At 31.5% G+C, this 16,896-nt stretch overlaps 1 protein-coding gene across 1 annotated transcript in view; it reads right to left on the bottom strand.

Moving 5' to 3' along the window:
* Positions 1-16,896, bottom strand: part of NFAT5 (nuclear factor of activated T cells 5) — a 132,150-nt gene that overhangs the window by 44,194 nt on the left and 71,060 nt on the right. The window contains exons 2-3 of the mRNA XM_060132461.1: positions 14,825-14,950; positions 320-878 (exon numbers count right to left, since the gene is read on the bottom strand). Of these exons, the coding sequence (XP_059988444.1) occupies positions 320-878; positions 14,825-14,950 (685 nt within the window). The remainder of the gene's footprint in view (positions 1-319; positions 879-14,824; positions 14,951-16,896) is intronic.

Below are 16,896 nucleotides of genomic sequence, written 5' to 3'. Positions count from 1 at the left end.
TGAATAAAAATATTTTAAAATTCTTTTAAAGTATAAGTCCATTTGAAATTAAAAAATTATTTCTAAACAGATTATTTTCATTTTCTACTAAATCTTACCCATACTAAGATAACTATTGGTAAAATCTACTGGTATTTTATTTTCTTCTCTAGTGAAACCTGATAATTTTAAGTTAAAATTTTCATGTTATTTCAATGATAAAACTAGTATCTTTGCTTTAGATGCAAACTTGAGCTGAGCAATTAAGAAAAATGAGGAATGATTTATTTTTTTGTTTTGCATAATGGTGAGAGAACTTTAAAAAAATGTGAATACCAACCCATTTCCTGCTTTTGAGTTGCCTTTGTTGTCCGTGGTAAGCTGAGAAAGCACATAGTGAGGTGCTTTGGCACTGTCGGCATCAAATATATCCATATTAGACTCTTCACAATCTCGTCGTTTGACCCCCGGCCTCTGCTTTGGATTTCGTTTTCGTGATTTACGAGGTACCTCAGTGTTATCATTGTAGGAACTGGTGCTCATGTTACTGAAGTTGGAGGGGGAATCCTCCATCCACATACTGCAGCTCTGCTCAGATTCCAATCCACACCCCTCATCCTGGCAGGACATCCGACTGTTATCCAGCAAGTCCTCAGGTGGTGGTGAGATGTACAAGACTGTGTGCCTCTTCGGTGTTGATGGATGCTGCTGAACTGTGTTACTGGTTAACTGCTTTTCACTTACCCCTCGGTTACTTACCCCCAAGGCTGAGGAGCAGCTCTCCACTTGCATAGCCTTGCTGTCGGTGACTGAGGTAGAATAAATGGTAGGGCTGGAAGAGGTGGTAAAGGAGCTGCAAGCACCGCCCATGGAGGAAGAGGAGGGAGCTGAAGAAGCATCTGCAGTGTACAATTTAAGAGTAAATACACTATACATGTTTTCACCTATGCTGGCTAGCAGTCCCATTGAAAATGTGATTTGTGAACTGATTGTTTTTCCCCAAAATGAATAGTTGGAATTTGGTTAAGTTTTAGAATATAAATGCTTCAAGCAATACAAGGCCTAAAAAACGAAATTTTTAAAAATGCCCAAATAGCATTATTTTACTTGTGTTATAATTGATAGATTTTTTAAAATCTAATTTAATGTTTTAAGCTGTAAAGCAAAAACAAAGCTTTTATTGCCTCAGCTGGATAGTTCCACTGAATTTTAATCATTTAAAATAATAAAAAAAAAACCCCAATATGAAATATATGCTTGTGGTCCACATTCAATGCCAATTAAATAATTCATTATAGAATTTGAAAAGTGGGACTGTGCTTAGCCACAAAATATTAAAATAAGTTTCTAACCTATGAAGCAGAGAACTACAGGTCATTTTTAATGCAGACACTCCCTGCTTCAGAGGCAAATCCTGGAATAAAAATATGAGAAAATAAATGAGAAAAGAGCTGCTGATTATTCCAGATATCAATTATAAAATGAGAAATAAATAGAAAAAATATATAATCGACTGAATTGGAGGCAAAATGGAACTGGTACCGTCACTATGATTGTTTTAAAATCTACAAGAATAAAAGTGAAAAAGGTTTGATTTGGAACATGCTGGGCTGTAGAAGATAAGCAAGTTAACCACTGAGGGTCTCCAGAAGTTGGAAGTGGCAGTTCAAAACCATGATCTCTAAAATAAATAAATCCACCCTTTATCGCAGAATGAAAAACAGAAGAAGGACGTATTATTGGATGGATTTTTCTTATTGGCAATTGGTTACCACTGTCCATTTCCTCTCTCTTTAAAAGGCCTCCTTGATTTTAACTATTAAGGGAATTTCTTCAGATGAGTTAACAGTAAATTTTATTGGCTGAAGTCTAACAAAAAAGAGTTAAACAGAAAAAAATCTCTGGAGAGAACCAGAATTAGTTCTTATAAAAAGGTTTTTTATAAAACCATTTACCTATTATGCCTAACAAAAAAAGTCAAAAGTAGATCTTTTCAAAATGTGTGGCAACTGGCATAACAACTCATTGAAAAATGCTACTACTAAACCCTTAACAACATAATATCAAGAGGCACACTAATAATGTTAAAGTTGGAAGTTATCAGTCCTATACAATTTTATATTGTATAAGATAAGGAAAGGTTTACAATCATAAACACATACAAAAATGAAAATAGGTAACGTGACAGACAACTAAAAATATGTTTAAATCTAAAATTAATTTTTATCTATAGCCATGTATGCTACTGTTTTAAAGTGGTATAATATGATAAACTTAAAACTGTGATGTGCAGTTACTGGAATTGCAACATCCACATCAATTATATAAAGAGTGAAATGTCAGAATGCCAATGTTTCGATAATCAAAAGCCAAGTGCCAAAGATCTATTTTTAAATTGAAAACATGCACCAAAACACTTAAACCATTTGAAAGAACTAAATGCACCCACAATTTTTCATTGCTGTCAAGGCTGAAGAGCACAGTTATTAATATTAGCCATCAATAATGAAATCTACATAATGCCACATGGAAAGATTTTTCTCAACTACCATGAGTTAAAGCACTTAGAGCATTTAGATGATACCAGTTCCATTTTCCAGTTTGTATCCTTGTCAAATGCAGTAGCTGAAATTGGAAAATTCAGTCACTTTAAACTGCATTCCAATTTAAAGAAAAATTTTTATCAATTTCGTATCATGCATTAATGCAATGTTTTCTTAGTAAATAAATATTTTAAAAGATTTGTAAAAACTACAAAATCTAGATACTAATGTCAGTGACAGTTTAGGAGCTGATTTGTAGCCACTTTGGGTTTAAATAACAAGGTTTTTCCTTATTTTTTGAAAAATATTACAGAATTCATTTTAGAAAAAATAGAGAAGGTATTATGTCTAACATTCCTCCATCTGTTCCAACTATTGGCAAAAAAGAAACTAAACTTTTTGTGTGTATGAGTCAATGTTCATCATTTTCAGAGAAATACAAGTATGCAGCATGCAGTATTTGCAGTGGAACACACAAAGCATGCAGCATGAATTCTGTGAACTTGTATTTCTATAAAGCAGCTTTCCCCCACCCACTCTTTTTGAATCTAAGTACCATGCACATGAGAATGCAGAATATGAACATCTCAGGGATCCCTGTCCATGACAGACGGAAAGTTAGGTGAAATGTAATCATGAACTCAAAAGCAAGTTATATATTTATGAATTTAATATGCAAGCTATAACCTAGCATTGCTCTTTGAAGTATGTGTGATTTTATCTTGCAAATCTTATTTAAAAATCATGGTTATAAAACCCAATTGATTTAACTGTACGTAAATATCTGTTCTGGGACAGGTATGCCAAACTGTGATCTCATACCCTACATAAGTTAAAATATTCTATACATTTTCCTTTGACACCTAACACACATTATGAATATTTTACCTGCAGTTTCCTGGATATACTTACTAAATAAAAAAGTTCATTAGCACAAAACTATAAAGCTGAAAACATAAACTCTGTCAAAAGACAGTAGTATCATTTAATTTTAAAAAATTACTTTTTAAAGGTTACCTCAGTTTGATCCTAAATTACAAAGGTTCTACTCATTTTAAGAATACAATGAATATAAGACAAATTTTTTTAAACTATAAAACTCTTTACAATAGTATCATTATCCCTCTGATGATGATGAAAATGGTGTATAAAACCCTTCACATAAGCATGTTACATTCTGGTTAGCAAGACATCACCTAAGTGCATTAATAATGCCAGGTGAGGTGGTGAAGTAATAAGGGATAAGAACTATGGGCCCCTAGAGAGTATGGACAACATCTTTCTCATCTTAGACCCTCCTGACACCTAACATACTATGACTTGCATGTAGTAAAAATTCAATTTTTTAATTAAATTGATTTATGAGAAGCCAATATTTGATATGTATGATGAGTTACATTAAAGTTAAACTGGTAAATAAATGTACCAATGTGTTCATAATGGACACATTATCAGGTCAAAAAAAAAAAAGATTTATACCTTGCTATAATAGCATTAACTTATACAGGGAAGGTTCAGAAGTAACTTAAGAGTTTAATGGTAACTACTCAATATTTCTACAAAGAATGTGCTAATAACTTTCTTTCTTGAAACATACATAAGCCAAATTACCTACTTGTGTATTAATCCATAAATTCACTAAAAATAACAAATTCTTAATATTATCTATTAAAAAGTAAATGCATAACATAATAGCAAGAACATTTTAGATTTCTAAACAGTAATTTGTCATTTCTAAGCATTCCCAGAAAAGCACAATGAATTCCTGGGAATATTAGAAATGTTCTTAAAATATTTACAAAAACGTTTTAATCTATATATTATTAAATTTCAAGAAATAGCTTAACTGACATTCCATAGAATTAAAATGCTAATGTAATCCTGCCTCTTCTATATATTCCTTTATAAACAAAATATGCTAACTACCCCTCCCATCCCTTTTTGGGTTTGAATGCCCATCTTTATCTGTTAGGAATGTAGAGACTATGTTTAATTGCTGCTTATTAAAATAAAAAACTCCAGCATAAAAATGTTTTAATAATTGCTTTTATTTTCTCACCAAGCAGAACAGTCATAATGTATTCTTTTTATAACCTTATAATTTGTTTTTTAAATCCCTTACCAATCCTTCATAAAGTTGAAAGTTTCTTCCTCTTAAAATTATTTACTCACCTAAGTAATGTGTGAATATATTTTTATTATTTCTTTTATGAAAAAACTTATCTTTGAACTTAAAAGAATTTTATTTTTTTTTTTACTTTTTAAAGAGTTTTCTTTCTTTCTTTTTTTTTTTTGATGTGGACCATATTTTAAGTCTTCATTGAATTTGTTACAATAGTGCTTCTGTTTTATGTTTGGGGGTTTTTTTGGTCACGAGGCATGTGGGATCTTAGCTCCCGGACCAGGGATCGAACCCGCACCTGCACTGGAAGGCGAAGTCTTAACCCCTGGACTGCCAGAAAAGTCCCCAAAAAGAATTTTATTTTTCCATAGCTTTTTCTGTGACCGCAGAGAGCACAGCAACACCAAAGAGAAAACTGATAGACCATTTTTATAACTTACTGACAGAAATTTATAATCTCAAAAGAATAATTTTTAAATTTACAAGTAAAGAAAAGCATCACATCTATAGTATTCTATATCTAAACATAAAAATTTCAGACTTGTTAGATTTATTAATTGGCAGTAGCCAATTACTAGGCCAAATGCCAGTAATGATGGTGAACTTAAACGGTATATTTGGCTTCTTTCAAGAACTGATGTAATCATTAAGGTTCACTATGAATATTCAAAGCACTTGGGATAAAAAGAATAGCAGATAATATCTTCCTGGATATTACAGAATTTGCAAGTACAGTTTACCCTTGAACAACACAGGTTTGAACTGCGTGGGTCCACTTATTCACAATTTTTTTTTTAAATAAATACATACTACAGCACTAGGCAACTTGTGGTTGCTTGAATCTGTGGATGCAGAGCCAAGGATAAGGAGGGCTGAGTGCAAAGTAAGTAATACATGGATTTCTGACTGTGCTAAGGGACAGTACCCCTACCACCCTCGACCCCGTGTTGTTCAAGGGTCAACTATATTATTAATTTGATTGGAAAGATGAAAATGGAGTTTTAAGTGGTACCACATAGAGAAACCCATGTAGTTTATATACTGCTTTCTTAAACTGTATTTTAAAATTAAGAACCATTAGTTCTAGATTTGTAAACGAGAAATTATTTAAATTATCATTATCATTTTAGTGCTTTAAATACCATAAAAAAGAGATGATACTTTATGTGGAACTAACTCAACTTTTAATAGAAACCTTTGAAATTAGAAACATGCTTTAAAGTCCTCAAAAGAAACAAATACCTTTCACTGATTTAAAAAAATATGACAGAAATGACATTTAACTAAGCTTCCAAGATAAAAATGTGGTCCCTAGCATTTAAATATGCACTTACATTTTATAACTTCTCAACATCAGTGCAAAATCAGTTGAGTTACCTTAAAAAAGCCGTAAAAATTTGCAAGTGTGCTAAGTGAACCAATAGTGGAACGGAGAGGGAGTAAACTACTGACTGTTCAGAAAATAATAATAAAAATCAACACAGGTCATTTGGAAACAATTTCTGGTCTAAAATCCTTACTGTTCAGTCTCAGTAATTCTTTTTAAGTATTTCCATTTTTCTTACTGGTAACAATGACTTCAAATCTAAACATTTGTCTGATAAAAGTCACCAGATACAAGAATATATTTTCAGATCAAAGAAGAAAGATATTGAGAGAAAAAAATTGTAAGGCCAACATTCATGTTGCCAAGGGACTGAAAAATCTAGAACACACAAAGTGGCTGCAAACCTGCTTTGTCAACACCTTACATGCCAACCTTCGTTTTCTACTTTTCTTCTTCTTCTTCTTATAATACTAAGGTAAAGTTTAAAACTTTACAAAAAAGTTTTAGTTTCAATCAGTATCAATCCACTATTTAGAAACAAAAAAAGAAAGGAAGGAAGGAAGAAAGAAAGAAAGAAAAAAGACTTAAGAAGAAGTCTGAAAACGAGACCGACCTATACCCTGGGTGAGATTGGATGGGTTAAATGTCTCTGGCACTATTTGTCTTCACTATTGACAGACACTGTCACACAACCCACCACACGATGCCTGTCTCTGAATGGCGAAGCTAGAATGCAAGTTAAGTGTATTAATAGAAAAAACAACTAGCATCCCAGCATATAAAATAAGCAATCCAGATTACTTTACCAAAAAACAAAAATAAAAACAAAACAAAAAAACCCAAAAAACCAAAATTGTAGGGTCGATCATTTAATTTACATGTTTAAAACAGTTCTAATTTCCCATTTGTACTTTTCCCACCCAACATAGGTTTACATGCTACTATAAGCAATGTTTTAAAACAAACTTTAAAAAATTAAATTATTAACATCCAAATAAATGCATGTGGGTAAATTTCTTATTCAAAATTTTTGTTAACTCATATTCACCAATTTGTTCTCCTGTTTACTAATGCAATCTAATCCATAAGCCAGAATGTTCTCTCTAGGTGTTTTTAAACTATGCCCTTACCCAAATTCCCTTAAAGAGTATACGACGATATGTTCTGACCAATACACTCAAGCACTAAAAAATATATACATTTTACCAGCAAAAGAGTAGTTTCATTTCTCAGGCCAACTTCCAAACACTTCCTCATCACCCCCCCCTCCAAAAAAGTTACTAATTTACACTTTTTAAAAAGATTCTTGGCCATGCCGTGCAGCATGGGATCTTAGTTCCCTGACCAGGGATCAAACCCTTGCCCCTGCATTGGAAGTGAGGCATCTTAACAAATGGACCACCAGGGAAGTCCTAATTTACACTTTTAAATTAGATATGTTACTGTGCATAAAACGTTTGATCCTAGAGGCTCTATTTAAAAAAAATAATTAGCACTATTGCTGAAGCTGAAGGGGTTGTTACTGATTTACTAGAGACCATCCTTCTCTTCTTCAGTCCATCAAACTGCCAGTCATAGTTCTAATACTACACAATAATTACTCTCCCGCTTTTAATCTAAATTCTCCTAAAATAATTATTTTTATCTTGTCTGAGTGCCATTAATAAACATTCACAGAGTATTTATTAAAGAATGTTTCCTGAAAAATAAAATGCTTACAAAATTTGTAAGTGTCCTGACACTGAGAGCAATGTTTTAAATATATATTTTATCCTATTCAACCCTAAGTATTTAATCACAGTGTAAAATAGGTACTAGGTACATATTACACAATCTGTTTTTTAAATCCTTTACTCTTGGAAGACAAAGATGCTTTCTATCATCCAGTGATTTAAGTACTACAGGGTAGCATCAGTCATTGATACTGGGTGGAGACCAAAAATCCCAGAAAGAATCCTCACTCTCAAATAATTTAAACACAAAAGGGAATAACTATACTAGCTGATGACTACATTTATTGTTGTCAAAGACCCCAGGAAGAACAGGGTTTTTTAAACAAAAAGACAGCAATTATACTACTTGAAAGGTAATGTTTAAGACAGAAAGAGAGATTACCACCACATTAACTTAAGAACTGGAGAGAAAAAAACAGTTCTGAGGGATGCTATTTGAAGGTCACTTCAATGCTTTATCATATAATACCTTTTAAAATAGTTTAAATTAAATAATAAAGTCATTCCTATCAACTCTAGTCCAATGCCTTCATATTTCTTCTTTTTCAGAGGTGAACAAAAAAGGGAAAATAGTATTTGTATCATTAAAATCTTCTGATATAATAATTCAGAATGGTTTTACAACTGGATCTGGATTACAGTGTACATTAGATCCAATTGTAGATAAAATGTCTAGACAAAAAACAGAAGTCATAAATTGCTCTACTAGAAGTTTTGATAATTGATCACGCAACTTTATCATTTCATTTTTTAAAAAGTGGGAAGAGAATTCTAGGAAGAATACTTAATCAGTCAACTTTGCAGAATCATCCCTTTGGGAAGTGTCTGTTCTCCCTATGATTCATCATCCTCTAGCAATGCTTCTTTTATTTACAAGGGCTCCTAGTGAGAGTGTCAACATTAAAGAGTAAGTCAGAAAGGAAATCCCATGGCCCATGTGTTGTCTGATATGCAAAACTTCAAAATGAGGTAAAAAACAGACTGAGAATGGAAAGAAAGAAGCAAAATAAAGCTAAAAAACTTGTTTTTATAAAAATAAGATCTATTTTTTAAAACCTTACTAACAAATGAAAGGAGAAATCCATGTGGGAGGGAGGTCAATGTTTACTGAACGATCACTGATTATCAGGCAGTATTAAGTATTTTACATATTTACCTTCATAATAATCTTAAGAAAAAGTTGTTGTTACTGTCTACTTACAGGGGTAATATGAGAAATTTACTGAAATTCCACAAGGTTCTGTCTATATGATAGAAATGATATGATAGCAATCAGATTCAAATTAGGTCTTTATGATTCCAAAGCTCATGCTAATTTTATTATATTTCACATATGGGAAAAGAGAAATAATGTCATAGAAACAGGTGAAGTCTTTTGTTGTATCCTACCCTAATCAATTCCCCTCACTCCAGTCCCAGCTGGAGTGTTTTTATACAACTTTATTACTATTATTTATACAACTAATTATTATAAAACAATTAGTTATGGCAATACTTTTTGCTTATTATCAATCTTATTGGTAGCATAAAAAAAGTAAGCCTACTTCTGTGCATTAATTTCTTAATGTGAAATTCTACAAAACACATAAACAAAAAAAGAAATTGTGTCTATTTGATGTATGTAATTTGTCTATGAATGGCTGAGAATCTGTGTGCAGTTTTAAAATGCTATTCTGTAGACTCAGGTAATATAAAAATCTGCTTATTCTACCAGAAAATGAAAAAACCACAATATTTATAAAAGTTGCTAAAAATTAGCAAGAGGACCATAAAAGGTAAACATTTAGGGAATAAACCATTAATAGGCCATGTGTACTTTCTGTCAGTGAAAATGTATAATATGGATAGTCTCCTGAATTGGTAACTGTTTCTGAATTAACCGTTATGGCCCAAGTTTGCTGATGCTCTCCATTCTAATAACGCAGATGTTAGTAGTACACATCTATACATACGTACATACACACATATTTCTATATGTATAAATGTATGTATTTAGATTTACTAAGTAATTTTAAAAGTCAGAATGAGGAGAAAAGTTTTTAAACATGTTGTTACTTCAACGTGTTTGTAGCTAGGATCTGACTTCCTTCTGGAAGTGGTCCAGTTTTCTAGGAAAAGTAGGAATGACCATATGGAATAACCAAGATCAATTCACACTTCAGCTCACAACATCAATATGTAGGTTACATAGGTGAATTACTTTTCCTGTTAATGGGCTTTGGGTTTAATCTTCGGAATATATACTACATAAATGGCCCAAATTCTGAAATATGTTAACCTAGTTAGCCCAGGAGAGCAGTCAAAGGCAAATTTGCTCCTTAAATTTAGTCAACTCAAGAAAATAAGAATTACATAACTGCAAGTATCTTCTAACACTAGTAAACAAGTTACAATAAATTCAATGGGCTAAGTACTCTGTTACTGTAAATAACTTTTATAAACAATTTATATTCTTCTAGAAATAATATTCCTATTTTTTAGATCCTGAAACTTGCAGAGGAGAATGAGTATGGCTTTTTCAACTCAATGTCCTACACACTGCCTAGTCCAGGATCTTGTGTTTCCCTAATTGAAGTGACAGAACATTATGCTAAATTCCCTAAAGTATAATGGCAAGGAGAAAAGAACTTAGACCTTAGTGGGAAAGAAGAGAGGTGTCTTGTGCCTGGAAGGATTGAGTTATGATATGATATGATGGACGGATCATATATATATGATATCTATATCCACACCATATGATATGATATGGATCATATGGATCACTTCATGTAAATTGTAAAGTACAATTCCTATCATATAGTAGGAAATCAAAAATGATAGCTTATATTTTCTTCAACTCAATTTTTGTATAGTTTTGCTGTTGTGGATGGTCTACAAATTTCTATGATTTTAATTTAGGTGATTAAGGTGTCTGAAGTATTGGGATAGCCAAAAAGTTCATTCGGGTTTTTCTGTAACATCTTATGGAAAAACCTGAATGAACTTTTTGGCCAAACCAATAAATTAAAGCATAGCTGTTCTTTGATTATAGGACATTATTTAGTTCTCTAGTGTCCCCTCCTATACTGTAAATAGCACACAGTTAAGTTCTTTCAGTATAGAAAATACCTGTTAGGTACTTGCTGTAAGCATAAAATTCAAAGCACTATTTAATAAGTCTCTTCCAACAGAAAAGTTTATTATATGGATCACTTCATGTAAAATTATTAACTTTAATTACAGCCTTTAAAAACTTTTCTATGTGCTTTATTAGTGTATATACCTATACATGTTAAAAACTGCTACCAAGTATTCATATACTGAGATATTATTTCTAAAGAGGACTAATATATAATTCCTGAAAGTAAAATAACAACTTTATGAAAACAACAAAAGAATTACTAACTAGTTATTCTTAAGATTCTCTGGCTGAATTATAAAACCTATGGTTTGATTAATTCATTGTTTATTTCAAGAATTAGAATTAAAACATTTTAAAGAAACCTGAAATAATTACCCTAGCAAAATATTTTGATATAAACTAATAAACAAGATGCTACATCCCAAGATGAGGACAAATAGAATTTAGGATACAACAAGAAAATAATTTGATTTCTTAAAATGAAGAGTAAAGTTTATTGTTCACTTCTGTGAAAGACTCCCTATTTTAAATAAATTAAGACAATCTAAGGATAAAACTGTAAACATGTAAGTAGATTTTTAAAAATACTCGATTGGTATGTGAATTGTATCTCAATAAAGCTGTTATTTAAGAAAAATATCTGCCATATCTCTTTTCAAAAATCCAAAATTCTAGTGTAACTGTTTTAGTTCTCCTTAATAATACTTCTTATATTTTAGTTCCTTCCAACCTATACTGTAGGATTAAAGAAACAAACAAAAAGAATCCTTTCACAACTTTCATTTCTTCTTGATCAACTCCTTATTTTGCCAGAATTTATCAATTCATGTAGATAACTTTTTTTTAATAAGTGATAATTTTTAAATTTATTTATTTATTTATTTATTTGGGTCTTTGTTGTGGTGCACTGGCTGCTCTAGTTGCAGTGAGTGGACTCTAGAGTGTGCGGGCTCAGTAGTTGTAGCACGTGGCCTTAGTTGTAGTATGTGCGATCTTAGTTCTCTCACCAGGAATCGAACCCTGGGCCCCCTGCATTGGGAACGAAGAGTCTTAACCACTGGACCACCAGGGAAGTCCCTGGATAACTTTTTTGTGTTAGGAAAACAGTCTCTGTCTTAATTACTAAGAACCTACAATATTCTTCAGAAAGTCTGTACTTCTAAAACTTTTATTCATTTATATATTGAACCTCAAACTCCTAAGAAACTTTCTAGTGTGACAAAAACAGATGCCTTTTAAAAATGGGGAAGAGTACGGATTTCAGACTGTTGATTTCCAACTACACCTCCCAGATTGTGACACTTGGCCCTATGGAGAGGGGAGGAGTTGTAAGGAAGTAAACCTCTCCCCCATTCCCAACTCTGGGTCTTACCAGATAAAAGATGTTATTAATGAGAGTATGTAAAAGTGTGAATAGTGTAGAAGCAGAAAAAAGGTTTAAGAGACATTCTTTTTACCTAGTATTCTGGATTGTGGATTAGCAGCATCATGTTTACTCATTCCTTCAGTAATACATAAAGGGAAAAAAATCTAGATTGGCGAATCTGAGAAACACATTTTTAATAATTAAATAATTTAAAATGTACATGAACACCTATATGCCCAGCCTCTAAATTTTAAAATTTAAATTGATTTAGAATTTGTGAAACACAAACCTTTATGGCAGAACTAGAAGTCTGTTCCCACCAGGCCCTCATACCTGATAGCAGCCAATCCGGCTCCTTCAAAACTCTGAAGAATTAACTACATCAAGAGTCATCATTTTTATGCATTTCATATTTAAACAGCAAATGCTATAGATTAAAAAAAAAATCAAAGAAGTCTAAATTAATGTATCTTTCCCTAAACATCTAGTCTTTTGGCCAGGAAACACTGAATAACTGCTAAGTTACTCCAAATCTCTTTGACATGTATGTCACTAAGGACATTAATATGTCAAATAAAAAAAGCAACTCTAATTATACATACTAACTGATATCCCTACTATAACTATTCTGCAATTTAAACTCTCTTACCTATAATGTTACATGACAAAGACTCTATTCTACCAATAAGACATTAGAATTCTAGAATAAGACTTTGTTGGTTAAAAGTAAACATGTGTAAAAAAAATTACAAACGACTTGGTTTTAGATCGTAGAAACTTTCTGTGTGTGAATATATGAAAATTATCAAGGTCACCTCTTTACTCTCTTCACAATCTTTACAATGTCAATAACTTCTTGATCTAATAAGAATTCATTACTTCAGAATACTTCCTTTGGTTAATTCTTATTTTCATGATTTTTCAACTCAAAGCCTTCATTCAAATTTATCTGGAGAGGATTATGGAGGGAGGGAGGGAAGGAGGGACCTTCAACATTCCATTAGTGACTCAAATTCAAAAACTTTTAATATTTATATATAAAAACTTCTAAAACTGAGTTTGGTATTATTTCAAAGGAAGTGCCGTTCTTTTTCCAAACCTAGCTAACATTTTTTCAGCTTTTAAAAGGAACTGGATCTACTGTCAACAGATGTTAAAAAGCACAGAAGAAACAGACTTTTAGTTCTATACAGATTCAACATGTCTTTAAACAAATCTCAAAAGATACAAAAGAAATCAGTTAGTCAATTTCTACCTGTGGATTTAAAGTGAAATATTTCATTAAAATTAAAAAATATATATTTTATTATCTGATACTATTTTAAAACTAGATTAAATATTTAAATTCCAGAAAAAATATTCAGTGCATATAAAGTGAAACCAGGTCATCTTAACAATTCAATTACTAAAATGTTCACAATTAAATCCACAGAATCTGTTAGAAAATGTCTGGCAACACATGAACAGTGAGCAGGGCTGGTAAGTTTCTTGGCCATGTTTAAAGTTTTCCTGCCCTCAACCAGGAAGGCTGCATATTGCACTATACGGCTCAGGGGAAAGATTGGTACACAAGGTTAACTGGACTTAGGTTAATGCAAATAAGAAAAGTACCCAAAGTTCTATTATAGTACCAATATCCTCATTTAAATCACAACCTTCCGCTTCACTGTTCTTTTTGAAACAAAAAGAATTTACTGAAAACAATGTTTTGATGGATTTTAAGTACCATTTTAAAAGATGAGAGGTATCATATTAGGCAAGAAACCTCTAATTAGTAGGATAGATTAAACTTCAGAGTATATATATGTAATTTTCTAACTTTTTTAAAACACCAAACACACTTAGTAGTCTATAAGCCCAACTAAAAAAAGAATTACAGTTGGGCAACCTAATATTACTGAAAGCATTCTTTATTAATTTATCACTAATCAAGACATTTTTCAATTAGCTTGTCTGTCAATCTTGTAATTCAATCAAAATTTGAACCAATTTTATATAATTATAAAGTGTATGATTTGAGAGCTGATTAAAAATAAACTTGATAAATTTCAAACATTACTTTCCATACTTTTTCACTGATATAAGAAAATGTCTTTATATAAACATTACATTCAAATCTTCCATTTACTTTCAACTGAATTTAAAATAAGTATAAAGTCACATATGTTTTTTAAATGTAGGGAAAAGGTTATAGTAACATGCTACAAACAGAAAAGACACTTGAGTGCTTGAGTCCTTTTTTCAGATTATACAAAATAAAACATTTTCCCCTTTGAGCAAATTTTTTAAAATAATTGTTTTATAGAGACTCAAATATAATTTTCTACCCATAGCTTGGTATTTATAATAACCTTTTTATGTGCAGTGAACAAAAAAACTTTAAACTTGTTCCCATAGTTGAAGATAAGGTCCATTCTGGGAGATGGCACTAATAGATGTGCCAACGTGAAATTTTAAGAAATAACAGTTGTATCAAGAATATTGTATACTGAAAGTTTTTAATGTTAAAAGTATGTAGTTTAAAACCTCCTAAAACAAACCCTCAAATCACACTCTTTGATATGAATTTTGCCAGCACTGTTCATGTTGACCAGATAATACTTTTTCTTTTAAAAGTAAAATGAAATGCATACCAGCAGCAACTACAGCTGGAGGAGGCGAGCCTGCCTCACCACCACTTGTCTGACTCATTGATGCTACAGATGGTTCTCTAGATGGAGGTAACTGTAACTCCTTTGGGAGAAGATCATAGACAGATTCTGTTGGGGAAAAGGGAAAAAACTTTTTTTAAAAGGAGTATAAGTCAATAACCTAATTATGAGCACAAAATTAATGTCTTTTCACTCATAAGAAGAACTATATTATTCATACACATACACTAAACTTCATATAACTACTGTTGTAAAAATTATTAGCAAATATTTTTCTATTATATACTTTTATTGAACTGAATAATGAATTTTCCATTCATTCTAACCCCTGTTTTCTTCTTGGTTTTATCCCTCATGCTTACGATGATCTACAGAAAAAGTTATTAAAATTTTAAAACTGTATAAAACTAGACAGAAGAGATGTCAAATAATCCAAGATGCTCCAATATCTTCCTTTGAAAAAAAAAAAAAAAGAGCATAACTTATCATCCTTTACATATGAGATGGCATGTACTAGTGTATATCAGCTTTAAATTGGCTTCTCCAATTAGACCAATCATCTACTGCTCTTTTACTCAGCACCTTTATCAAATATTTTAATTTGCTATCATAATGCATTTTTCCCTCCTAAAGAAGAGAAAAAGAGAAATGTTATGGCTCAAGGAACTACTTCTTACTCTGAGGTATCTCCAACTCTAGAAAGGCACAAGTATAGGATACTCTTAAATCACTAAGCACAAGTGCCTATATTAGATTATGATTACTTTTCTATCCCAGATTAAAGAGTACTGTATCTTTTTAATATATTTTATAATATTCTAATTGTCCATAAAATCAAATTTACATCTACTATTTAAAAATTGTTTTATAGTTATTATTACATGGTTTTTGGACAGAAATAATTATCAAGATATCCACTAAAGGTAGTAGAATCAATGTTGGAAGAAACTTCAAAAGACCAGTTAGAATCATATGTCTATTTTCTAAAGAATCGAGGCACAGAGTTTAAGGGACTTGCCTAGTATTCTAAGAAAAGCAACATTCCAACTATTAAAGAAGATTATTAACTATTTGTACTAAGTGATTAAAAAAATAAAGGTAGCACTGTAAGACATTTTATCCTTGGTAGCAAACAATACTGTCAGTTAACTGATTACTGAATTCATAAATACTTTGATCCTCCCAGTTAAAATACGTATCCTGAGTTTCATATGGATAGGAATAAGAAAGAATATCATGAAGGAAAGCTAAAATTAGAAGTTGTAGTATTAAATGATCTCTGTTCACAGTAAAGAATCCACTTAAAAATTTTTCTTTCGAAAAACTATTACCTAACACTTGAAATTTTCATCTTCAAATCATTTAGCAGATGTTACATCTGTCTGAATATAATATGCCCTGACTAAAATTTTTCAGCTTGTTAAAATGTTGCTAAAAAACTTAAGTAGATTACTTCCATCTTTCAAATAATATAGGGGGGATAGTACGAGAAACTAATTAAAACAAATGTCACATCATCAAACATAGATTTTAATACAATTATTTTTCTCAATCCACGTTGAAAACGAGACCCTTATACATAGAAGAAAAGCATATTCAAGACCTTTTTTTGGGGGGGGTGTAGGAAAATAAACAAAAAGGAAATATGAAAATAAAAATTAGCTTAGATAAAAAGAGAAAGGATCTACCAAAATGCATTTATGTCAAGGGAAAAAAAACTTAACCTAGTAAAGCCCCATCACTAACCACATTTCACTTTCCCAAAGAAGGACATAGAGTCTAAATTAGAGGTATAAAAGCAATGTCAATAAAAATACATTGGAAAGTAACTAAATATAGAACTTGTTATATTTCAATCTTCCCTATAGCCTACCCCCAAACCAAAGTAATAAGCAAGTCAAGTGGAAGGTGTAGGAAGCATGGATTCATTCCTTCACCAAAGGTATTTTTTGATTAACTGACTCAAGTGTTTGGAAAATTAGAGAAGTCAGAAGTTTCTTCCTATCTATCCAAGGAAAACAGCAGGTAATACAGTCCTTACCATCACAGGCTCT

This window comes from Lagenorhynchus albirostris, chromosome 19 (genome assembly GCF_949774975.1).
Source record: "Lagenorhynchus albirostris chromosome 19, mLagAlb1.1, whole genome shotgun sequence".
Taxonomy (NCBI): domain Eukaryota; kingdom Metazoa; phylum Chordata; class Mammalia; order Artiodactyla; family Delphinidae; genus Lagenorhynchus; species Lagenorhynchus albirostris.
This window is presented reverse-complemented; position numbering and strand designations above follow the sequence as displayed.